At 44.4% G+C, this 26,175-nt stretch overlaps 1 protein-coding gene across 1 annotated transcript in view; it reads right to left on the minus strand.

Moving 5' to 3' along the window:
• Positions 1-25,975, minus strand: part of FBXW8 (F-box and WD repeat domain containing 8) — a 99,523-nt gene extending 73,548 nt beyond the window's left edge. Inside the window, exons 1-4 of the mRNA XM_063144037.1 lie at positions 25,597-25,975; positions 18,501-18,605; positions 7,109-7,273; positions 4,082-4,170 (exon numbers count right to left, since the gene is read on the minus strand). Coding sequence (XP_063000107.1) covers positions 4,082-4,170; positions 7,109-7,273; positions 18,501-18,605; positions 25,597-25,944 — 707 coding nt within the window. The 5' untranslated portion in view covers positions 25,945-25,975. The remainder of the gene's footprint in view (positions 1-4,081; positions 4,171-7,108; positions 7,274-18,500; positions 18,606-25,596) is intronic.
• Positions 25,976-26,175: the final 200 nt, after the last annotated feature.

The raw sequence follows: 26,175 nt of genomic DNA on the forward strand, positions 1-26,175 counted from the left end.
AGTGAAGGTGTCTTTTTGGCCAGTCCCTGTTAATAACCTTGCTGCCCTGTTTTGTACCAGCTGAAGTTTCCAGACGGTTTTCAAAGGCAGCCCCACGTATAACACATTGCAGTGATATTTTAATTAGGTATTTTCGATATTTTAAAACAATAGCAACAGCTGATTCATGGAAGCCATTTCCAATATAAAAACAGACATTTTAAATCCACATTCCATGAATCAATAAATGGGCCGGTTCACACAATCAAATAAGCCACTCAAGAGGCATGGCTTGTTTGAGGGGGAAACAGCCCTCAAATAACTGAAACGCGCCAGAGGTTATTTGAGGGTTGTTTCCTCCTCAAACAAGTCATGCTGCAAAGGTTTGGATGACACGACAAGCCGCGCTTGGGTGAGTAGTTAACAAAATGGTGGCTAGAAGAAGCCACAATGGCTTATTTGATTGCATAAACTGGGCCACTGCTTTCAGTTCTAACATTTAGACAATTCAGGCTCACCTTCCTAGCAGAGATTCAGGCCCTGGTTTCCCTTTTAATCGCCCTTGCTGTCCTGCTGAGTTGTGTTCTGCTATAGTTACTGGCTTTTCAGCAATCCAGTTCGGAACAGGTACTTGGATGCAAATTAAGTTGACATCGAAACAAGATGGGACAAATCTGACTTACTCTCCTTCTCTGCTGAGTCACCCATCAAGCAAACCCTTGACGCAATTTCCATTATCTTGATACTTTCCATTATCAAAGGTATCCCACAACATTCTTAGGCAGGGGTGGGCGAACTTTTGTTTTTCACTAGAAACACAAGGTCCACCAAACAGAGCCAGACACAAAGTAGTGGTTCAAGAAGGCGGATGTGGAATCGCAGGACGTGGACACCTCTGAGCAAGTGCTAAGCCCAGGTCATAAACCAGTGACCAAAAGTTTTGTTTTTTTAATAGGAACTACTACTGGGCTCCGTAATTCATTAATATGTTCAAATCCATCAATTTAATGAATAAAAAATATCCCATTGTTTCCCCAGCGATTCTTATATCCAAGTTATCTCTTTACATTTACAGTAACAAGCATAAACCAGTCTAGAAAACACTAGTGCATTTAACACTACCTCATATTTCTTTCAAGGGACTATATCTGTTAAAAAAAAATCAAGACGACAGAGGATCTATAGGTACATTAACCGTAGTAAAGGAAGATATTGCCTGAGTAATCATTTTCCAATACACTACAACACATTCACCACATCAGGGGGGAAATCTGCTCCGTTTTTAGCACGGTACAAATAGTTACTATTTTCAATTTTATAGATCTTGTCTAATTTCAAAGGCGCTAAGGTGCCATTCCATTGCCATTTTTATACCGTTCTCTCTCAAAGGCTGAGCTCACGGTAAACTGACTTTCTGATTCCAAACGGAAAGACCAAACTTCTGCTGAAACTGGTCTTTCGTAGCCCCTTTCCCCCATTTTTGTGGAGGAATATATCACAATATATTTTGGAAAAAGTCTTTGGGCCTGGACCCAAAATCTTAACGATTACAATACTACAGAACTGATGCTCCATAGATATCAGAGTCATAGAATCATAGAATAGTAGAGCTATGCTACCTCCTGTATCAGAGGCAGTATGCCTATGCATCCCAGTTGCTGGGGAACATGGGCAGGAAGATGGTATTGCAGTTATATCAACTTGTGGCTTTGCTGTACGCAGCTGGTTGATTAGACGGACCTTTGGTCTGATTCAGAATGGGTCTTATTTATGTTCTTGTGTCTGCTAAAAGGACTCCACTTATTTCCTTTTGCCTTAGACTGCCTCTGGGAATGTAATCATAGAATAGCAGAGTTGGAAGGGGCCAATAAGGCCATCGAGTCCAACCCCCTGCTCAATGTAGAACCCCCCCCCTAAAGCATCCCTGACAGATGGTTGTCCAGATGCCTCTTGAAGGCCTCTAATGTGGGAGAGCCCACAACCTTCTTAGGTAACTGGTTCCATTGTCGTACAGCTCTAACAGTCAGGAAGTTTTTCCTAATGTCCAGCCGCAATCTGGCTTCCTGTAACTTGAGCCCTTTTTTTCTTTCTTTCTTTCTTTCTTTATTTATTTATTACATTTTTATACCGCCCAATAGCCAAAGCTCTCCGGGCAGTTCACAAAAATTAAAACCATGAAGAACATAATAAAACAACCAACATTTACCATTCCATGTCCTGCACTCTGGGATGATCGAGAAGAGATCCTGGCCCTCCTCTGCGTGACAACCTTTTAAGTATTTGAAAAGTGCTATCATGTTTTAATTAAAAGTTTTAATTAAGTTTTTTTAGTTAAGAATCTGCTCAGTAGGAGCCAAGACTGATAAATATGCATAGTATTGTAGCTGCTAGAACGAAAAACTGTATTATTATAGGTATCTAAATTTTCAATTATATTTGTCTGGGTGTTGTTCTTGTTCTTTTATATTAAATAATGGTTTTGTAATCTATTTGTTTTAGCTCCTGAGGAAGGGTTCTTCTGAATCCGAAACATCGAGCGTTTTACATCGATACAAAAATGAAACGTTCATTGTTTATTTACACACAGCACCAGAGCTCGCCTCTCTTTCTTCCACCTACCAGGAAGAGGGCCTTTTCTGCTGTGGCACCTCGGCTGTGGAATGAGCTCCCTACAGAGGTTCGCCTGGCACAAACGTTGTCCTCTTTCTGGCACCAAATGAAAACTTTTTTATTCTCCCAGTATTTTAGCATTTTACAATCCTAGACTTTTAACTCTGCTGATTTTTAATCTGTATTTGAAATCTGTATTTTAAATCTCTGCATCACTGCTCAGTTTTATTCTGGTTGTACTTTTATATTTTGCTTTACCTTGTGATTCAGAAGTGTCCATATTTTATACTTTATTTATTTATTTATTGCATTTCCATACCGCCCAATAGCCGAAGCTCTCTGGGCGGTTTACAAAATTAAGACAATTCAAGTATAAAACAACAGTATGAAACTGTAATAGAAAATACAATATAAAAGCACAACCAAGATAAAAATAGCAGCAATGCAAAAATACAAATTTAAAATACAAATTTTAAATTTGTACTTCATGGTTTAAATTTTTGTGAACCGACCAGAGAGCTTCAGCTGTTCTCCTGGTAATGACTGCACCAATGGCATCCCTAAAGAAGAAGCATTGCCCGGGGAAATTCAGGGTAACTTGCACTGAACAGCATCACTTTCAGCAAAAAGCATACCTCCGTAAAGGATTTCCTACCATAATCACCACATACAAACAAAATCCTTCAAGTAATTAACTTCCAATGTCAATCTGTTTAATCACAGTGGTTAAACGCCATGCTATGAACATTAGGACTTGCGTACCTAACAATTTGTTTCTCGTACAAGCCTTGTGATCTGGTCAGATACACCACAGCAAATGTATGGAACATTTCCTCTGGAGGCAAGCCAAAATGAACACAGCAACATTTTCGTTTGGGCTGGCTTTTGATTATGAAGTATATCCTCATCAACCAAACACACACACATACACACACACAACATTTGAGGTACGGGTACTTTTCAGTACTTATTTTAATGTATTATATCTGTTTTCACAGCGGTAGCCACGCTGGTCCATTACAGCAAACACAAGCCAAGTCTTAAAAACTAGCATCTGTATTGCAGCATTAGCTTCCATAGACTAGAGCCAACTTAATCTGCTAATACAGCCTTTCCCCCGATCTGGAATCCTCCAGAGGTCTTAGAGTACCACACCCATCACCCTCAGCTGCCAAGTACCATCGCTGGCTGGGGATAAGGGGAATTCTAGTCCGACATCCAGAGCCCAGCAGGTTGGGGAAAGCTGTGCAAGTCTTTAAGGCGCTGAAAGACTCATTGCCTTTACTCTGAATTTTGTTTATTCTGATTTCGCTGTAAACCTTGATGCAGAACTGTGGCTGGAAAGTTCACTTCCCCAAGCAGCCTCAATTAGGCTGTCAATTCAGTTCTACTGCCTGGGCCACAAGCCATCACAATACCCAATTACGCTGTCAACGGGAGACAGGAGAAGTGCTCGGTCTGCAAAGAAAGGACGAAACTACCGTATGCTTACCCAGCAATGACCACTCCGTCACAGGAATGCACATCGCACAGAACTTTCCCAAGTTCGTACTGCAGCTGGCTCACAGCGCCAATGCGATTCTGCACAGAAAGATGTAGGAAATGTCGTTAGTTCTAAGTACTCACCCAGGAATCCTTGCAATTCTACTTGCCCTTCACTGGAAGGGGCCATAGCTCTTTGTACGCAAAAAGGCCCGGGTTCAATCCCCAACATCTCCAGGTAGGGTTGGGCAAAACGCCCTGTTCGAATGTAAGAGCCCTGCTGGATCAAACTAAGAGTCCATCTAGTCATAAGAACATAACAAGAGCCCTGCTGGATCAGACCAAGGGTCCATCTAGTCCAGCACTCTGTTCACACAGTGGCCAAGCAGCTGTCGACCAGGGACCAACAAAGCAGAACACGGTGTAACAGCACCCTCCCACCCATGTTCCCCAGCAACAGGTGCACACAGGCTTACTGCCTCTGTACACACGGTGGCCGACCAGCTGCCTGTGGGAAATCTGTAAGTAGGACGTGATTGCAATAGCATCCTCCCACTCATGTTCCCCAGCAATTGTACATAGGCCTACTGTCTCTGATCCAGGAGGTAACACATAGCCATCAGGACTAGTAGACACTGATAGCCTTCTCATCCCGGAATTTATCTAACCCCCCTTTCAAAGCCATCCAAGTTGGTGGCCATCACTACACCTTGTGGTAGCGAATTCCATAGTTTGAACTATGCACTGTGTGAAAAAGCCCTTCCTTTGATCTGTCCTGAATCTCCCACCATGGACGACCCCATGGAGTTCTAGTATTTCTCTACACCACACCACACATAATTTTGCACACCTCTGTCCTGTCTCCCCTTAATTGCCTTTTCCTAAGCTAAACAGATTATTTTACTATTAATTCATTTCATTTCTATACCACCCAACAGCCGAAGCTTTCTGGGCAGTTCACAAAAGTTAAAACGATATGGTACAGCCTGAAATATAAAATAAGGGAAATTGCTCCAGCCCCTTGATCGTTTTAGTTGTCCTTTTCAGCCCTTTTCTCAACTCTACAATATCTTCTTTTGGGAGTTGGTGGGACAGTTGTAGTGAAACCGTGGAGGACTGCTGCTAGTCAGTGTAGACAATACTCAGCAAGATGGACCAAAGATCTGAAATCAGCAGAAGCCAACATTTCTTAGGTTCCTGTATTCAGGGAAAATGAAGTAGCTGAATGATGGTGCATCTGTTTTGCATGCAGGAGGGCCCAGGTTCAATCCCTGGCATCTCCAGGTAGGGACGGCAAACTACCGGTCATACTAAGCTAGGAGACCAATGGTCTGACTCCATATAAGGCAGCTTCTTGCATTCCTATGTTCCATCCCAGGCATCTCTGGTGGGGTTGAGGTAGCAGAAGCTGGGAAAGGCCTCTGTTGGAAACCCTGGCCAGCAAACGCCAGTCAGAGCAGGCAATACTGAGCTAAGATAGACCAAGGATACGGGGTTTAGTATAAGGCAGTTTCATACATTCAATGCTGCCCAACGTCATGGGGATGTTGCCCCACAGAACCACCAGGGAAAGCCACCTCTCTGTAGGCGTGTCCAAAATGGCAGCAAGCATCCACTAGAGCAACTTGTGGCCTTTCAGAAGTTTTGGCCTACAACTCCCATCAGCCCCAGCCAGCATAGCCAGTGTAGGTCAAAACATCTAGAGGGCCACATTGCCTGCACTAGAGGTTCAGGCAGCCCATGTTGGGAAATCCAGGAGAAGTCTTAAGTGATTGGGCATTTTCACACTTTACTTGTTGTTGTTTTTAGGTGTACTCAATGCTTTCGGTATATCAACGCGTCCAAATATGAACACCATCATTAGCTTGGACAGCTTGAAGGTGAGAATGTTCTAAGCCTGGGGTCCCCAGTGGGGTGTCGCTGGGTACCAATGTGTCCACACTCACCTGTCTTAGCACCTGCCATACTGTGAATGGCCCAAAGTCACCCAGTGGGTTTCCATGGCCAAGTGGGGACTAGAACCCGGATCTCCCGACTTTCTGTTCAAAAGCGTGGTTTTGTGTTTTGGAGCTCAGGCGCCCCCCTCGACCTTATAAAATGTTCTTGCGCAAGTTTCTTTTCTTTTAGTCTCATCACATTACCTTCTGGGAAATAACTGTTTATGGCCAGCCATGCCCACTGTCATGTATACCCCTACTGCTCCTGTGTTGGGAACAGGTGACGCAGGTAATAAATCAGAAACAGATTCTGATTCAGAAGATGCCGAGCCAGTGGGGGAGGAAGTTCACACGGGAGAGCCTCCAGCTGCGACTGCGCCCCCTCCAGAGTCTATCTCCTCAAGGCCAGATCCTATGCTCTCAGGGGACAGGGAGTCAACTTCTAGGGGTGAACATTCAGAAACATTACTTGATGCTAGGAATCGCCAGAAGTTAAAACGTTCAGCGAAATTAGTAGCAAAGAGACAGCCGGAGAGATTGCGTGAGAAGTTGTCTACGCATCCTCCACCTTGAAGCTGGGGACATTTGAAAAGCCTTTTCTTTCCTTTGAATAGCCAATTGTTTTGCTTAGTTTGCATAGTGTTGCCTAAAGAGAATTTTCCCAGAAAAGTGCCTAGTTGATGTTACAGAAGTGTTAATTACTTGCAATAAAGCTTTGTAGATTAACCTAAAAACTTTCCTTATTTTTATCTCCTTAAAGACACCTGAGCAGCTATAGCACACAACACCTACTATGGCAAGTGCCCCCATCACAGCCATTTTGTGAGAGCACCCAAGACACTCTCAAAACTCGAAATGTGCCCACCAATCCATAAAGTTGGAGGACCGCTGTTCCAAGTGGCTTCAGAGGCTAGTGCCAGATTTCATGAGATGACTTCAAAGGAAGCACTCTTGAAACCAATAATTTGGACACTCATCAAACGCCCCACTAATGCTCTACACAGTCAATCCAAAGATTAAGCATTTCAAACAGGAGCAGAATGGCCCCTTCCCAGTTTGGTTCAGTTATGACGAGCACCAAAAGAATTCCATACAGTTACCTTCCAGTTGGTTCTTAAACCCTGCTCCTTCTCCCGGCATTCCCGGAGTGTCTCTTTCCAGGAGGGATAATCAGAGATTTGACAATCAGGCAGGTAACCTTCGTGTTGGCACAGGCGGAACCAAAGGACTTGGTCTTCTGCAAGCACCTTCCAGGTCCTGCTCACCTAAAGTCAACGAAATAAACACTGAGTGGAAACACATCATATTTTAAAGCCAACATCTTCATGCATGGAATGAAAATTGATTTTGCTGCACCGTGTAATATTATGTTCCGCACGCACCTTTGCGATTCTCTCTTGCACCTTCTACTGCACCAGACAAAGGAAAAGTAAGATGACAGCCAGGCTTTAGCCCAGTTGAATCCTAAATTTTCCCCTCCCTTGAAAAGCGAAGAATTTACAACCTGATCTTAAAGCTGCAGTAGTAAAGCCAGCAAAACGCACTGGACAAATTTGCATGTCATGCTACGCTACCCTAAGAATAAGCCACCATGGCTGTTCTCTGGCTAGTCTGACAGATGATTGGGTGCTTTGCGGCTTTCCCTTCATTCTCTCCCACAAGCTCCCGGCGTGTATCCCAGGCACCTTTGCAGCAGAGCTCTTCGTTTCCTCGGTTCCTATGTCAGCGCACATTCTACAGTTGGTCCACTGGGGTTGCCAGCTACCAAGGAAAACTCCCACACCTACTCCCCCACCTTGCATCACATTGCAAAATGGAATTTTCTGAACCTTTATGAATGCAGTAATGTGTTTGCTTTTTTATTATTATTCCGGGGAGTGTCCCATGCAAATGCGCAAGAGCGCCCCTCCACTATTTAGCCTAGAATAGGAATACTTCCCTCTTGTCAATGTCCTTGTCAATTTCATCCTCCACTTCAGGTTTGCTAGTAAATACCTTTTTGGGGGGGAGAAAAAGCTTTTTCACATACTGCCAATAACACCTGCCCCAAAAGCAACACAGTCAACGCAGTGTGAAAACTCTACTCCACGGTTAAGTTTGTAGGGGGTACTCTGTACACAACATGTTCTAACTCCACCATTGTGTAACTGTGGGCTCCCATGGAGTTGAGTAAAAGCCATTGTGATGTTTGATTGGCAGCTCGTCTGCCCTCTCTCCTCCCCCTGTCCTTCCAATGGTACCCCATCAGCCATTGCTGCAAAAAAACCACCAACAATCCCGACAGCTCTCCTAGAGCGGCACTCCCTCCTTTTGCCGCTCTTGCCAGGGAACTCTGTAGCCAGTGGGAAAAGTCAACTCAACGGAAAACCCCACGGAACCTGCCACACAACACGCAACACAACAGTTGTGCAGAAACTCTCCTCTGCGCAGCGTGGATATTCCGCGTGGAGTATTTTCCAAAAATACTCTGCCGTTGTGTGGAATTTTCCCTCCAGACAACGCATTTCTCAACAGTGTGTAAAAATTCCACCGTGGAGTTCTAAAACCGCCATTGAGAATCGTGAGGTTTCTGAACAAAACAGAAAAGTAAACACAACAAAGAGTTGGCAACTTTGCCTACCTACGAACTGAGGACGGGGCAACAAAAAAGGAAGAGGGAGGGGCGGGTAACAAATAAATTATTATTATTATTATAGTTGTTGTTGTTGTTGTTATTTATTTATATAGCACCATCAATGTACATGGTGCTGTACAGAGTAAAACAATAAAATAGCAAAACCCTGCCGCATAGGCTTACATTCTAATAAAATCATAATAAAACAATAAGAAGGGGAAGAGAATGCACCAAACAGGCACAGGGTAGAGTAAAACTAACAGTATAAAAGTCAGAACAAAATCAAGTTTTAAAAGCTTTAGGAAAAAGAAAAGTTTTTAGCTGTGCTTTAAAAGCTGCGATTGAACTTGTAGTTCTCAAATGTTCTGGAACAGCGTTCCAGGCGTAAGGGGCAGCGGAAGAAAATGGACGAAGCCGAGCAAGGGAAGTAGAGACCCTTGGGCAGGTGAGAAACATGGCATTAGAGGAGCGAAGAGCACGAGCGGGGCAATCGTCTATTTTAAATCTGTATTTTAAATCTACAAAATCTCTGCATTGCTGCTCGGTTTTATTCTGGTTGTACTTTTTATATTTATATTGTTATTTTATATTGTGGTTTAAGTTTCCATTTTTTATAATTGAACTGTACTTTATGATTTTACTTTTTTGTAAACTGCCTGGACAGCTTCAGCTATTTGGTGGTACAGAATTGAAATAAATATATAATAAATAAAATTTTTAAAAAGGAGTGGGGAGACAAGGAAGAGAAGAGAAAACCAAGCCTTTCCAACGTATAACAAACATTCACAGAGCCGTTGCCAAATTGAAATGAAAGTGGTGCTTTTAAGAACGGCCTTCTCCAGCCTGGTGCCCTGTATATGTTTTGGACAAAAACTCCAATCATCCACACTTAGAACGGCCAGCACATCTGGAGGGCAACTGGTCAGAGAAGGAAAGGAAAGAAAACTCCTCGAAATGTTTAAAAGGGCCCCAGGATGTTCATTCAACATTCATTGCAGGAGAGATGGGGCTGGTTTAAATCCCACTGTGATTTTAATCAGGTTACCTCTAGCCCTGGCTGGCTTATAAACCTCCCTTTTCCAAGGAGAGATTCGGTAAGCCGAGACACCCCATTAATGCACCAGAAACTGGCACAGCCAAGCCTAGTAAAAGCTCCGTCGAGCGAGGAGCAGCTGCAAGAAACCGCTAATAAAAAGCATCACAACCATTCTGCTTTACAACACCACCGTGAGCGGCTCCATTTAACACACACACACACACACACATACAAACAGCATTTGGCTCAAGCTCAAATTTACTAGCTCTGCTTGAGTTAAGGGTACAGGTGAGCAATTCAATGCCAAAAGATTTAAAAGACAGCCCCCGCCAATCCCCCCCCCAAAAAAAGGGAATCTCGCCCATGGCTTTATTGCTACCACTACCCAGTCGCTGAAGGCTAATGAATGCTTAGTGGAGCCGCTCAGATGTGTGTCCGGGTCTGTGGGTGGGGGAGCAAAAATCAATGGGAAGGGTTATTTTTCCAGGTTGCTAACATAAGCTTACCAGCAGCACCTCCCGGGGCTAAGCCTGTGGGGAGAAAGTAGGGGGAATTATTTGGCTCTCCTCCTTCTCTTCCCCATTATCTTTGAACTATCTCCCATTTTTGGCCTCCATCTGGAGGCACCATTACATCTTCATCACAACACAAGTCCCTGAAATCCTAACACCAGAGGAGAGGACCCGTTACTCACTGGTAAAGCATGCGGCTTTGCATGCAGAAAGTCCCAGATTCGATCCCCAGTGTCTCTAAGCAGGGCTGGAAAAACTCCTGTCTGGAACCCCGGAGAGCGGCTGTCAGCCAGTCAGTGTCAATAATGCTGAGTTTAGATGGACCCATGGTCTGACTCTAAGCAGCTTCTTATGATCCTAGATGATCTCGCTAAAAGATGCTGACTGGGAGAGCCACATGCACAGCCAGGCTGGGTTAGGACAACACGATAGTCAACGGTGGGGTAATAATCACCTCGGCAGTTGTTCATCTAGGGGGTAGTCCCCCCACAAAATGATAATAATCAACCGTGGTGTGGACTAGGATCAGTGTTGAGTTGACTATTAGTCCATGCTAAGTTGACTCACTCATCCCCCAATCCCCTCTAGTCTTCCTGCTAGTTTCCCATCAGCCATTACTGCCAAAAATCTACCCTGCCAGCTGAACTAGAGCAGCAGCCACTCTTGACCGCTCTTGCCTTGAGACTCTGTGGCTGATGAAATGACCAATGGTGGATGACGAAATAGCCAATGGTGCCCTTCACACAACATGATAACCAATGGTGGTTCAAATAGACAACTCTGCACAGCATTGGTTATCTGCGTTGGTTATTTCGGCCAAATAACCAACCCACCGTTGGTTAAAAATCTCCCTCCACACAGCACCATAACCCATGATGGGTTAAATAACTAACCGCCGACTTCTTAAACCACCATTGGTTATCCTGTTGTCTGGACCCAGGCCTAAAGACAGAAGTGCACGTGCTGGTAACCTCAAGGCTTGACTTCTGCAATGCGCTCTACATAGGGCTACCATTGTACCTAGTTCGGAAACTTCAACTAGTTCAAAATATGGCAGCCAGGTTGGTCACTAGTACATCTAGGGGTGAGCACATTACCCCAACATTAAAATCACTCCACTGGCTGCCAATTAGTTTTCGGGCAAAGTACAAAGTGTTGGTCATTACCTTTAAAGCCCTAAATGGTTTGGGTCCAGGTTACCTGCGGGATCGCCTTCTCCCATATAGTCCGCCCCGCACACTCAGGTCCTCTGGGGTGAATTTACTTCAGTCAGCTAAAACTAGGCTGACATCAGTTTCCCAGAGGACCTTTCCTTCTGTCGCCCCCAGTTTGTGGAATGGCCTGCCGGAGGAGATTCATAAAATTAACTCTCTGTGATTTTAAGGCAGCTTTAAAGACTAGCCTTTTCCGGCAAGCCTATCCAGATCAATGTTAAATCATGAATTTTTAAGATGTATTGATTCCTGTTCTAATGTTGTTCCCCGCCTTGATCCAAATGGAGAGGCGGGTAAGAAATAAATAATTTTTTTATTACTATTATTATTATTATTATCATCATCATCATCATCATCATCATCCTCACCAGATTCTGTATTTGCTTAACGCTTTCCTAATACAATCCATGGAATCTACCTACCCATCCATCTTTTCCTCCCTATTTGCTCCTTTTCCTAAGCTCGCAATGCGGTAGCATGGAGACATCTCTCTAGGTCAAGGAGACCTGAGCAAATGGTGCCCATGCAATGATGAGAAAAACAAGGGGAAAACACCACCACCAAGATCCGTGTGAATGAGAAAAACGGCCCATGCAATGGTGTCCAGTTTAACATTTAGAACTTTTGCAGAAAGAGGGTTGAACCTCTTTCAGCCTGAGGGCTCAACTAGACCAAGCAGGATATTCTGCACTGGTTATTTCTCGGTTGGACTACTGCAACCTTCTTCTCTCTGGCCTTCCTTCTTCTCACATCAGTCTGTTGGTTTCTGTTCACCACTCTGCCGCGAAGATCATCTTCTTGGCTCGCCGCTCTGACCATGTTACTCCACTTCTGAAATCTCTTCATTGGCTTCCAATTCACTTCAGAATCCAATATAAACTTCTACTGTTGACCTTCAAAGCTTTTCACGGTCTAGCTCCTTCCTATCTCTCCTCTCTCATCTCACACTATTGCCCCGCTCATGCTCTTCGCTCTTCTAATGCCATGTTTCTCGCCTGCCCAAGGGTCTCTACTTCCCTTGCTCGGCTTCATCCATTTTCTTCTGCTGCCCCTTACGCCTGGAACGCTCTTCCAGAACATTTGAGAACTACAAGTTCAATCGCAGCTTTTAAAGCTCAGCTAAAAACTTTTCTTTTTCCTAAAGCTTTTAAAACTTGATGTTGTTCGGACTTTATACTGTTAGTTTTACACTACCCTGTGCCTGTTTACCCTACCCTGTGCCTGTTTGCATTCTCTTCCCCTCCTTATTGTTCTACTATGATTTTATTAGATTGTAAGCCTATGCGGCAGGGTCTTGCTATTTACTGTTTTACTCTGTACAGCACCATGTACATACATGGTGCTATATAAATAAATAATAATAATAATAATAATATTCCACTATGAAAACGGTATATAAAAGGCAGGAGCCACACGACTGCTTTATAGCGGTATTGAAGTGCACTGCAGGATCTTCACTACTGCTTTACAGTGGTACTGAAGTGCACTGACAACTGTTGGGGCCCATGACACATCTACACCAAGCAGGATATAACACTATGAAAGCGGTATATGGTATGTGTCAATGGGCCCCAACAGTTGTCAGTGCACTTCAATACTGCTATAAAGCAGTAGTGTGGTTCCTGCCTTTCATATACCGCTTTCATAGTGGAATAGTCTGCTTGGTCTAGATGAGCCCTGAGACATGAATGATTTTTCAGTGAAGCTCTTGGGGGTCTTTCCATTGGTAGGAGGGACTGAAGGTAAAAGGAGGTGAGGCCAAAAAAACAATACATCAGCATATTTTAGGTTAAAGCTCTTATTACAGGTACATCAGCCTTTAGCAGTAAGTCTTTCTAGAATGGGGGTGGGGGAACTGCACCAAAGCCAAACAATCTGTAGTTAGGGGGAAGGAGTGTGTCCATCTAGGAATTCCGGATGGCTAGATTTCACCCCAAGGCCCAAATTTCTGCACCCCTGTTTTATAGATTTGCATCCAGATAATTAAACCTTTGAGAGTTCAATGGGGCTTACTTCCAAGTAAATATGCATAAGATTGCAGCCTTACATCTTAATAGGTGCTTGTACTGAAGTCTTTGTCAATACCTGCAGAATATCAAAAGGCCCGAAGAATTCTTTTATTAATAAAAGAATTGGCAGGTATCCAGTTTGCCATTCAGTGAGCCCTTTCTTTACAGCCTACTTCTGATCTGTTGACAGAGCCTCCCGTTCTACAGATGCCAACAAAGACTTCGGTACAAGGGAAGGTCCACCACTCTTACCATCTCTCAGATATCGTCAGCTAATGCCAGCAACATCTCACTGGAAGTCTACAATTTCACCAGATTATCATCTTTGGTACCGTTAAGACCTGGAATCATACCCATCACAGAAAGGAATATGCATGAGTTGAATCAAATTAAAGGACTAGAAAGGTTTCACACTCATTTTGTACTGCAGGGTAGTGACGTTGAACTACTTAGGCAGCAATTCTCAAATTACAACTCCACCACAACCATAAAATGATACTGCCCAGTTCCAAGAATATATTATATAATCAAGGCTTATTATCCTGGTTTGTTGAGTAACTACACCAGAATCCCAATGGTTCAGAAGTAACAGGGAATTCTGGCTTAATACAGGCCAGAAATAAGACACCAGGAGAGGGACGAGCATTCAGCCCTGACACTTGCTCCCAGCTTCCTGAACCATTGTCTGAACTGTACCAATGTCTTCCAGACAATTTAGCTTTTTTGTTTACATCTGCGTGACATTCCTTACCCTTTCCCCTCCCTCCTGCTGCATTCATCCTTGCACGGCTTGGGACCACAATACCTGACGGACGCCTCTCCCAACATGAACCTACTCGTACACTGCACTCAACATCTAAGGTCCTCCTCCGAGTGCCTACTCCGAGGGAAACCCGGAGGGTGGCAACAAGGCAGAGGGCCTTTTCAGTGGTGGCCCCCCAATTATGGAATGATCTCCCCAATGAGGCTTGCCAGGCGCCAACATTGTAATCTTTTCGGGTTAAGACCTTTCTCTTCTCCCAGGCATTTAACAGCATTTAACAATATATGCTAAGTTTGTTTTTTAATGGACCCCAGAACTGTTGTTGTTTAAAATGGATACTGTTTTATACTGTTGTATTTTATATTTTTTGATGGTTTTAAATGTTGTATACTTTTTTTTTAATGTCCACTGTTTTTAACTTTTGTAAACCGCCCAGAGAGCTTCAGCTATGGGGAAGTATATAAATTTAATAAATAAATAAATAAATCCTGCTCCCAGTCAGAACTATATTTTTAAAACTTCAACTATGTACAGAAAGCTTCTCTAATCACCAATTAAGGAACCACAAAAGGGATCAAACTTTGAATCCAAGGAGCTCTTTGGTTCCTGGCCTGGGAAGAATTCCTATGTGGACTTAGAACTGAAGAATTCCGAAGTGGATTCTGAATTGACTCTAACCAATCTTGGAAGTTAGAGCAGCGGTTTCAAGAAAGGGATGCCCCCCAGCTAGTTATTCACAGGGCATGTGATCTGGCACTGTGTAACAGAGGGGGTGGGGAATAACTCTCAGCCCAAGGATCGAACACAATTTTGGAGAAACGCTTGGGGAAGGGTACTCATTCCAGTGTTAGATGGAGCCAAAAATAAAAGGGGTTGGATGAGAATACAAAGAACACCAACGCTAAGGCGATGTGTGGCAATGCATGAAATGAAGGTTCTGAGCTATGACACACTTGAGGTTCCAAGCTATAAGAAGAACTTTGTACACTGGAGGTTCTGAGCTATGAGAAGAACTTTGTGTGGCTAAGCAACAGGATATATAAACACAGCTGGGAGCAGGGTGGAGCAGCTGTGAGGGAGCAGGGGGAGTGGTTGGGGGGAAGCCCAGAGAGGAGGCCGGGTGGCTCACTGGCACATGCAAAAGCCTCAGGTAAGAACCATGGGTCAGCAGACTCCCGGTCGGTCTCGTGCTCGGCTTTTCTAGGTGCCTGTGGAAAAGCCCGAAAATAAAGTACTAACACGCAGTTGGTCTGCATGAGTCAAGTTAGTTGTAGCTTGCAGCTCTCATTGCCAGCAACTAAGCTTCAGGAGAAGTATTTCAATATTTTCCAATAGAAAAAACACTGAGCAAAAGCTGGGAAATCACCAAATGACAGAAACGGCTCTTAGCTAGAGTGACCATATGGAAAGGAGGACAGGGCTCCTGTATCTTTAAAAAAGGGAATTTCAGCCATTTGTATGCATGCAGCACCTGGTGAAATCCCTTCTTCATCACAACTGTTAAAGCTGCAGGAGCTATACTAGAATGAGCAGATACAGGAGCCCTGCCCTCTTTTATATCTGGGCACTCTAATATAACTCCTGCAGCTTTAACTGTTGTGATGAAGAGGGAATTTCACCAGGTGCTACATGCATACAAATGACACCTGCTGAAATTCCCTTTTCTATGCAACTGTTAAAAATACAGGAGCCCTGTCTTCCTTTCCATATGGTCACCCTATCTTAGCTTTTCATAAAAGCCAAGGGAAAACAAAACAGTGCAGGTAGGAGGAAAGAGGGGAGCAGACCCCTTATAGGAGGGTGATGGTGAAAATATACTCCTTCAATTCTGTGTAGCAATGCCCTCAAAACCAGTCAAGCTATTTTTCTGCTGTCAACCTGTTACGAATTTGACTGGAAAACACTCACAAAAAAATAGATTCTCTCTCAAGGCCCTCACATCACTCACAATGCCAGTTCTACTACCAGGGCAATTTCACTAACTCCCAAAGTGCTTTACTAACATTTTAAAAAAACCAAAACAAAAAAAACCCAACCACACTTAAAACAACAGCAGTGAAAAAGACAGCAGGGCATTCGATTTAACAGAAGAGGTCCTCCATCATTCAAAAATCAAAAGCACCAAGAGAAAAATGAAAACGTTTTCCCTTTTTACGGCTTTGCTTTTTACTTGATCACTTTCGACGAGGGCTAAAAGCTTTGGCTGGGCATCTCGTTCCAAAAGCCTTGTAAAGCCCCGTAACTTTGCTCTGCTCTCAGCTGCCTCCTAAATATCCAGGGATTGCTTCTCGAGAATGGTTTCAGAAGCCCCCATTTGCCTAATGCCAAGGAAAGAGCATAATAAAGCACTTCCAAAAATTAAAAGGGAAGAATCATGGGCAGACAAATAAGGCTGTTAGAGGCTGCCAAGTGCATTGCTACCTAGTACAGGAAATCTAGCACTACAGGAACATGAGATATGCACAGGATTTCATTGTAAGACATGAATACTCTCAAGGCTGAAATCGTATGTGTGTCTACCTGCCTTGGGGCCCAGCATTGGGCCAAAGATAGGATATAAATAAATATAATAATAATACCCAGGAATAAGTTCCACTAAACTAAGCGGCTCTTACTTCTGAGTAAGCATGCATAAGATTCTGTTTATGTTAGCCACCTTGGAAGGGTTTTTACCCTAAAAGATGGCCTGATATTAAATAAGTTTGGCTTTGATGAGAAAGTAAGTATTTCAAATTTCCTCCAAATTTCATCCCCCACCCCACCTCCATGGTTTCAACATTTCCAGAAATGTTTCATCTTTATTTCTGTCCTGATGTCCCAACTATTTTCTCTCAAAGGACGCAACAGAGATCACGGCTCTGCTGGGACAGTCTTGTACCAGGCCTTGGCAATTCTGCCCCCTATAGCAGGAGGCGATATGTCACACGTCTTGCTGAATCTCTCCAAATTCCACCTAGAACCACGTTCCGACTGGAGAGCGTTTCAGGTTGTTGTGCCTCCATTTGGGATGGAGGAAGACACAGAACAGCTGAGCCTGGGAGTGTTTGGGGAGGGGCCCCAGCACATGCTAAGTAGAAAACATCTCAACCCAGCTGGCCTCACTTATCCATCAGCCTCTGCATAAAAGACAAGCCTCAAGCCTACTTCAAGTGCTGGAAGCAATTGTTGTCTATGCTCATCCATAGCAGTAAACATTCCTGCCAGCTCCCGGACCTGGCTTCCAGTTATTCTTGAACCCAGAACGGCTCCGACTATTCTCCAACAAGTCCTTATGTTGGACTACAACTCCCAGAATGGGGCATTCTGGGAGATGCAGTCCAACACATCTGGAGCGCCCCAGGTTGAGGAAGGCTGCCTTGGACTATTTAATGACCAGCTCTAGCTGTTGCTTATCACTCAACTCCAGTGACTGACGACAGATTTCAAACTTGTTTTCTCTTTCCTCATGAAAAACTGTCTGTATTTTTGTGCGTACATTTCCAAATGTATGCATCAATTGTCTGCATCTTTGAAATGCATGGATTCCTCTCCCACTGATTAAAGCGTATGTATACAGGTTTTCCAAATTACACATTTTTCCCTGCACATTTTTCAAATGTAAGCATGCTGTCGAGCACATATTTGGGGGTACGAGAATCACACTGCAAGATCGGAAATGTACAGACTTCAAACACGGACTACATTCAGAGGAGGGCAACCAGGATGATCAGGGGTCTGGAAACAAAGCCCTATGAAGAGAGACTGAAAGAACTGGGCATGTTTAGCCTTTAGAAGAGGAGATTGAGGAGAGACATGATAGCACTCTTCAAATACTTAAAAGGTTGTCACACAGAGGAGGGCCAGGATCTCTTCTCGATCATCCCAGAGTGCAGGACACGGAATAACGGGCTCAAGTTAAAGGAAGCCAGATTGCAGCTGGACATCAGGAAAAACTTCCTGACTGTTAGAGGAGTACAATGGAACCAGTTACCTAAGGAGGTTGTGGGCTCTCCCATACTAGAGGCCTTCAAGAGGCAGCTGGACAACCATCTGTCAGGGATGCTTTAGGGTAGATTCCTGCATTGAGCAGGGGGTTTGACTCGATGGCTTTTTAGGCCCCTTCCAACTCCACTATTCTATGATTTTATGTCCGAGTCTGTGTTTGGTCCAAAAGGAACAAACCGGGTAAATCCTGATCAGAAACGACGAGAACTAATTTCTCAAACATCCCTAGTCACACACGCCAATCCCAAATATATTTACTGGGAAGCAAGACCTGTTAATTCCTATGGAAGTTGCTTGCAGGCCATATATTCAGAAACAGTAAGAGGCGGACAGCAAACATACAAATTGCTGAAAACTTACCTGCGCACATCTGCCCAGCTCTGTCCGGCCAAGGAATTGAAAGATTTTTAAAGCCAGTTCGTAAGGCAGCTGAACGTCAAAGAAAGGCACTTCGTTTATTTCATTCTGAAAAGAAGTCAGAGAGGGGAAGGGGAAGGCAGTTGTTAGCAATACCGTGTTTCATTTCCCATCCACCAGACAGGAGAACTAAAGAGAGGAGGAATGAATGCAGGTCACTGGTTTGTTCATGCTTGGGGAACACATGAACCATCCCAACATCTTTATCCCAGTAAGGAATCTAAATATGGGAATTGCCATAGGAAGCTGCCTTATACCAGGTCAGACCTCGTCCAATAGTTTCACTCCTGACAGGCAGTAGTTCTACAGAGGTTCAGGTAGATAAAGATCTTTCCTTCAACTGGACCATTTTAAATGGAGAGGTCTTGCACATACAAAGGCAGCAGGTGCTTTCCCACTAAAACAAGATGTGTTCTCTTCATGTTGGGTCAGGCCAATGCTCCATCGAGCCCTTAGCAATGGTATTTATTTATTTATTTAAAACCTATATCACTAGGATCTCAGGGTGGCATACAGATAAAATCATACAATATAAAACAATAAATATACACAGCTAAAAACAAATTAAACCATTAATCAAGTTAATACCAGTATACAATTTAAAAGCAGTAAAAACAATGTGCAAGCCAGGTGAATTTAACCATTAAAGGCTTTGTTAAAAAGCCATGTTTTTACTTGGTGCCGGAATAAAGCCAGCGTTGGCACCAGTTGGGCCTCCAAGGGGAGGGCATTCCACAGTCGGGGTGCCACCAAAGAGAAAGCCCTCTCCTATGTCCCACCATAGCGTATGCATTGCATTGATGGAATGCAGAGGAGGGCTCCTCCAATAGATCTCAAGTCTCGGGCAGGCATATATGAGGAGAGGCACTCCCTCAAGTATTACCTGTAGAGCCCCATACGACTTGGGATCAGGCTACTTGAGAGATGATTTTAGCCTGTCTGAGTTTTAAGATCTTCAAGGGAGGCCCTTATCCCAGGTCCCGCAACCGTCAGAAGCACATTTGGTGCGGATATAAGAGGGGGCCTTCTCAGTGGCTGCTCCAGACCCCAGAACTCCCTGCTGTGGGAGGTTAGGTGGGCTCCTTCTCTATGGTCCTTCCACCGGCAGGTAAAGATATTTCTGTTCAGACTTGTCTTTGGCATTTAAGTCGAGTTGCTGTCAAACGTGGTTAGAACTGGTTGAATGTTATTTCTTTTTACTGATGTGTTTTAACTGTTTTAATCTGTTTTTATACTTTAACAGTATTTGTTTTATTGGAATTTTACTATAGTTAGCAGCCTTGAGTGTCTCTTTTGGAAGAAAGGTGGGATGTAAATTAAACAAATAAATAAACAAAATAAAGGAGGGTAACTAAACACTACAGGCAAGTATTGCACACACACAAAAGTTACAAGATATACTTGTGTATGCACGCATAGACAAATCTACCTAGCAGTACCAATTCCAGGTTTTGAGGGTCCTTGGGGAAGATTCCGGCTGGACATCAGGAAAAACGTCCTGACTGTTAGAGCGGTACGTTACAACAATGGAACCAATGACCTAGGGAGGTTGTGGGCTCTCCCACACTAGAGGCCTTCAAGATGCAGCTGGACAACCATTTGTCAGGTATGCTTTAAAGTGGATTATGGAGCAGGGGGTTGGACTTATAGGACTTATAGGCCCCTTCCAACTCTATTCTTTTACGATTCTATGGTTCAAAGGGTCCCCTCCGTCAATACGTCTACGTTCTCGCCGCCACCAGCCGCTATTGCTGTCCCACTACTTTCTCATTACTGCTACCCCTTGCTGGCTTACCAGGGTGGATAAAAATCAATGATTTTTTTTAAAAAAAATATTAAAAATCGATTTTTTAAAATTTAAATCGGATTTTTTTTTTAAAAAAAATGCTTTTTGAGGAAAAATCTATCTAAAGATAATTTTCTATTTAAGTTACATTATATTCCAAAGGTTATTCATCATGAAATAAGGATTAGTTTTTAATTATGCAGCATGAGGCTGTATATTCATGCAATGTTTAAATTTTTTGGTAAATGAATTCCATTCATCCATTCACAATGTCATGCTCTTCCAGAGGTTTCTGTAAGATTATTGGGCAGTTTTTCTGTCTAGAAGATATTATCACAGCTGCTTGGTTTTACAGTTCTCAAAACTGTGAATTTGTGTCTGCAGAGATCACAGTCCCATTGTTCCTTTGCAAATCTATGTACACAGAATCAACCCCTTACGTCTTAAGTGCTAAGTTTTTTTAAAAATCAATGAATAGAGTGCACTTTTGGGGGAGGGAAGTCACATGATTAAATCGAGACTTTCTGAGTAGTGATTTAAATCATGATTTAAATCAAATTGATTTAAATCAAATCCACCCTGGCGTCTACTGCTCCTCTTTCTCACTTCCATCATTGTCTAGACCACAGTGAGAGGCAGGTGAACCAGGGTGTAAGAATGAAGAGGAGGAGCACCTCAGGGGCTTCTTGTTAGTGGCCACCTGCTAGGGTGTAGGTTATTGGCTAGCGCCCAACCAGGCCTACCCTTGACACCAGTCCTATTGTCTAGCCTGACTGCCCATGATTACCAACCTAAGTTATCTGTAGCACATCAACAGCAAAGGTTTTATAGCTGAGGCATCATCATCATTATTACATTTATATCCCACCTTTTTTCCTCCAAGGAACCCAAGGCGACATACATAATCCTCCTCCTCTCCATTTTATCCTCACAACAGCAACCCTGTGAGGTAGGTTGGGCTGAGTGTCTGTGACTGGCCCAAAGTCACCCAGTGGGCTTCCATGGCCGAGTGAGGACTAGAACCCGACTCTCCCGACTCCCAGTCCAATAATTTAGCCACTACACCACACTGGCTCCACCACAGCATTCCCCGATGGTGAGGTCTAAATTTGTTGTTGTTTATTCGTTCAGTCGTTTCCGACTCTTTGTGACTTCATGGACCAGCCCACGCCAGAGCTTTCTGTCGGCTGTCGCCACCCCCAGCTTCCCCAAGGTCAAGTCTGTCACCTCCAGAATATCATCCCTCCATCTTGCCCTTGGTCGGCCCCTCTTCCTTTTGCCTTCCACTTTCCCTAGCATCAGCCTCTTCTCCAGGGTGTCCTGTCTTCTCATTATGTGGCCAAAGTACGTCAGTTTTTCCTTTAATACCATTCCCTCAAGTGAGCAGTCTGGCTTTATTTCCTGGAGTATGGACTGGTTGGATCTTCTTGCAGTCCAAGGCACTCTCAGAATTTTCCTCCAACACCACAGTTCAAAAGCATCTATCTTCCTTCGCTCAGCTTTCCTTATGGTCCAGCTCTCGCAGCCATAGGTTACTACGGGGAATACCATTGCTTTAACTATGCGGACCTTTGTTGTCAGTGTGGTGTCTCTGCTCTTAACTATTTTATCAAGGTTTGTCATTGCTCTCCTCCCAAGAAGTAAACGTCTTCTGATTTCCTGGCTGCAGTCAGCGTCTGCAGTAATCTTAGAACTTTTACAAAACTGTGGCACTGAGCTTGGTAGATCCAAGCCTCAAACAAAAACAGAGGTGGGATGACCCAGATCTGTTGCATGTGCTGGCAGAGGCAGAATAACCTACAGTGTTTCTCTCACACATGAGCTACGTTCATTGACTGCTAGAGTGTATAACCAGAACAAGCCCCCAAACACAGGGGCTCTAGAAACTAAAACCTAAACGATCAAAAAAGCACATGATGCCAAAATAGAACAAAAGATTCAACTAATTTTAGCCTGGCTCAGCTAAACACACATCCCACTCAGACAAGGCCACAAGTAATTTCAATTGAGGGAAAGAAACTTATTAGTGATACCTTTCTTTGCCTTTACAGACTGTTCCAAATAACCTATAATCAGAAAGTTCACAAAGCACATTTTGAAAAAATAATACTCCATCTTGCTAAACTAGCTACGGCTTTTCTTGAACATCTGATGGACAGAATCCAAAACTCAAACACTGCCGCCCACTCCTTGGAGACACACATTTACACAAATGGAGCTCTACCTCAGTAAATGGATTAATTTACTGCCATCAGGAATTTAATCTGAGGCTTTAAAAAAAAGAGAGAGAAGGGGGAAAAAATTGTAATTAACCAGAAGGGAGAGAAGCGAGTTCCTTCTAACCTTTGCATAAATTGCGAAGTTTTTCTGTACTAACCAAGCTACGGGGGGACATGGGAGTTTTTAATTCCTTGCAATTCTTAGCAATGGAAGCATTGCTGAAGAACAGTATATACATCTTTATGATAGAAGAGTCGTCGCATCCGCTGGATCCAAAGCCCTCCTAACACAACGCTAAAAAGGGAGGAAAACTATGCTAGACCTGAAGCTTGTGATTCTTTTCCCTCCCATTGAAATCAATGGGAGGGAAATTTAGAAGGGAGGAGTACAAATAAGTGTAAGTAAATGAGTACAAGTAAAAGACTACAAGTATAAGGCGGGGGGTGGGGGGAGAAGGCCGCCCCCTCCCATCTTCTGCCCTGGCAGGGCTTAGAAAGTGGTGGCTTCTCCACCAAGGACTCCCACACTGCAACCTCCACAGGACTGCTCAGTTAGTTAACGCCGTGTGAAAACTCCACTCAACATTTGAGTTTTTAGGGGATACCCCCAACACAACATGTTCTAACTCCACGGTGGGCTACCGTGGAGTTGAGTAAATTCTATTGCGACGTTTGATTGACAGCTCCTCCTCCCTCCTCTTCATCGTACTGATGGTATCCCATCAGCCATTGCTGCAAAGAAACCGATCCTGGCAGCTCTCCTAGAGCGGCACTCCATCCTTTCGCCGCTCATGCCAGGGAACTCTGTAGCCAGTGGGGAAAGTCCACTCAACGCAACGGGGAAGTTCCCAGAGCCCGCCACATAACACAACGGTTGGGCAGGAACTTTCCTCTGCACAGTGTGGATATTCAGCGTGGAGTGTTTTCCCTCTAGACAACACGTTTCTCAATGGTGGTGTAAAAGCTCCACCGTGTTCTTAAACCACCGTAGATAAACGTGTTGTCTGAACTGAGCCACAGTGTACTAGAAGGGAGCAGAACCTGTAGTATCTGTGACACTTTCCCTTTGACCCACGCCCTCCCACCTTCAAGCCCGCCCACCACTAGAATGCAGCCCCCAAAATCTTTTCTGAAATGGAATTCAGCCCAGAGGCTGAAAGGGGTTCTGCATACCTGGTGTACGGGCACTTTTGTTTTTTTAAATGAAACAGAACTTTCTCTAAATGAAAACTAATTCATTGCAGAGTAGGTACCATCATTTTATTCGTATAGTGTGTGTTTCCCCCAAACAAACCGATTTGCATGATAAAAAAATTAAAACTGGCCAGTCACAAACACAGTCTATTTCAATTCTCATGATCACAGCTGATGGAACACTGTGACTGCAACATGGGGATTACTATTAACTATATCCATTTGTTTGTCTACATGACAAAGAATAAGAGGGAGGACTACTCAAATAGAAGGGGGGAAATATTGTATGAAACAAGCCTCAGACACAGCGTACTATCACAAAGAAGAATTTTTTTCATTTAACATATAAAAAAAGTACAGTGTAGCCTTAACAAAGAACCACAGATCAAGGGACTTAGTTTTGCACGTAATGACAAACCAGAGTATGGATTGAGTACAGATTATTATGTGGAAACCCTACACTATGGTTTAACTATGGGTTGTTAACCACAAACAATCCAAAGTTCACAACCCAGCTACAAACTATGGGTACTCTTCCTGGGTTGTTTGTGGTTAACAACCCAGAGTTAAACCGTAGTGCAGGGTTTGCACATAACAACAAGCCATGATTCAACAATGCAAGATTCAATAGCAACCTATATTCAACCCATGCTCTGGTTTGTCATTACATGTGGACCAGGCCAAAGAATAAGAGGGAGGACTGCTCAAATAGAAGGGGGGAAATGCTGTATGAAACAAGCAAGACACAGTGCACTATCACAAATAAGACAACGCTGATCTAGCTAGACAGAATTTAATTCTTTCTACTACATCTTCCTATCTCTGGAAAGGGTTCAAATATATAATAGGCATTGTATTCAACTTCTGATTTAAGTCTACACACACACACACCTTGGCTAGCTGCAGGATGATGGAAGTTGTAGTACAACACACCTGGAGGGCACCACCTTGGAGAAAGCTGCTCTAAGTTGACAGAATTTTAGGCCCTGTATTCAAATTCTGATTTAAGTCCCCCACATCCCTTGATTAGCTGGAGTATGCTGGAAGTTGTAGATGAAGTGGGGAATGTGGATAGGAAGACATTTCTTCTCCCTCTCCCATGATACTAGAACCCAACGGGGTCATCCCATGAAGCTGATTGGTGGCAGATTCAGGACAAGATAAAAGGAAGGACTTCTTCACACAGTGCAAACTATGGAACTCACTACCACAAGATGTAGTGATGGGCACCAATGTGGATGTCTTTAAGAGGGGGTTGGATAAATCCCTGGAGGAGAAGGCTGCCAATGGCTACTAGCCCTGATGGCTAAGTGCAGCCTCCAGTATCAGTATCTAATTGATGGGGAACATGGGTGGGAGGGTGCTGTTGCACCATGTCCTGCTTGTGGGGTTCTGGCAAACAGATGGTTGGCCACTGTGTGCTGGGCTAGATGGACCCTCGGTCTGACCCGGCAGGGCTCTTCTTATGTTCTTGTGTCCAAGAGAACTGAAGGGCACCAGATTGGGGGAGGCTGCTCTAACCACTTAGCTATGGAAGGGGGCAACCTGAGAGGTAGAGAAAACATGCTGGGGCTAAAGACCAGTGTGGCGTAGTGGCTAAAGTGTTGGACTGGGAGTCAGGAGATCCGAGTTCTAGTCCCCATGTGTCCATGGAAGCCCACTGGGTGACTTTGGGCCAGTCACAGACTCTCTCAGCCCAACCTACCTCACAGGGTTGTTGTTGTGAGGATAGAAATGGAGAGGAGGAAGATTATGTATGGTTCCTTGGAGGAAAAAGGTGGGATATAAATGCAATAAATAAGTAAATAAATAAATAAAAAGACAAAGTCCTTTTCCATACCAAGTCCCGGATAAGCTGCCCCAGAAGGTCTTCCTTTCCCCCTCCTCCTCCTCCTCCTGGAGTCTCAGTGGCGGAGCCAGGCCCAAGAGGGCGGCCTGACGCGGTGGGGCTGCGGGGGACCCTCGGAGGAGGCTGCTGCTGTTGCTGCTCTTCCTCCTCCTCCTCCTCCGCCTCCCAACGAGGGATGCCGCCGCAGCCCCCCCAGCCTCGCACAGGCTGCGGCGCTTCGCCCTCCGCCTCCCGCGGCCTCTTCCGGCCCCCCGGGCCGCTCCTCCTCCGGCACCCCCGGGTCAGCTCTGCCCGCCAGCGCCGGCGGAAAAGCTCCAGCTCCGCGGCTCCTTCCACCATGGCAGCCGACGGAACGGAGGAGAGAGGACCCGTCCGGCCACTTCCGGTTCGCAGGTCCGTCCGTCATGGCGGCCGGAGCGGAAACGGAAGCCGCCGCTCGAAGGTTCCGCCGAGTCCAGGCGCGCAGCACCCCCGCGGCGTGGACGGCGGCCGTTCGGAAATCCCCAAGATGTTGGATTGCAGAGGTGTTGGGCTCCTGCTTCCAGCCAGCCATGAGGGGGAAAGAAACTC

This window comes from Elgaria multicarinata, chromosome 18 (assembly GCF_023053635.1).
Source record: "Elgaria multicarinata webbii isolate HBS135686 ecotype San Diego chromosome 18, rElgMul1.1.pri, whole genome shotgun sequence".
Taxonomy (NCBI): domain Eukaryota; kingdom Metazoa; phylum Chordata; class Lepidosauria; order Squamata; family Anguidae; genus Elgaria; species Elgaria multicarinata.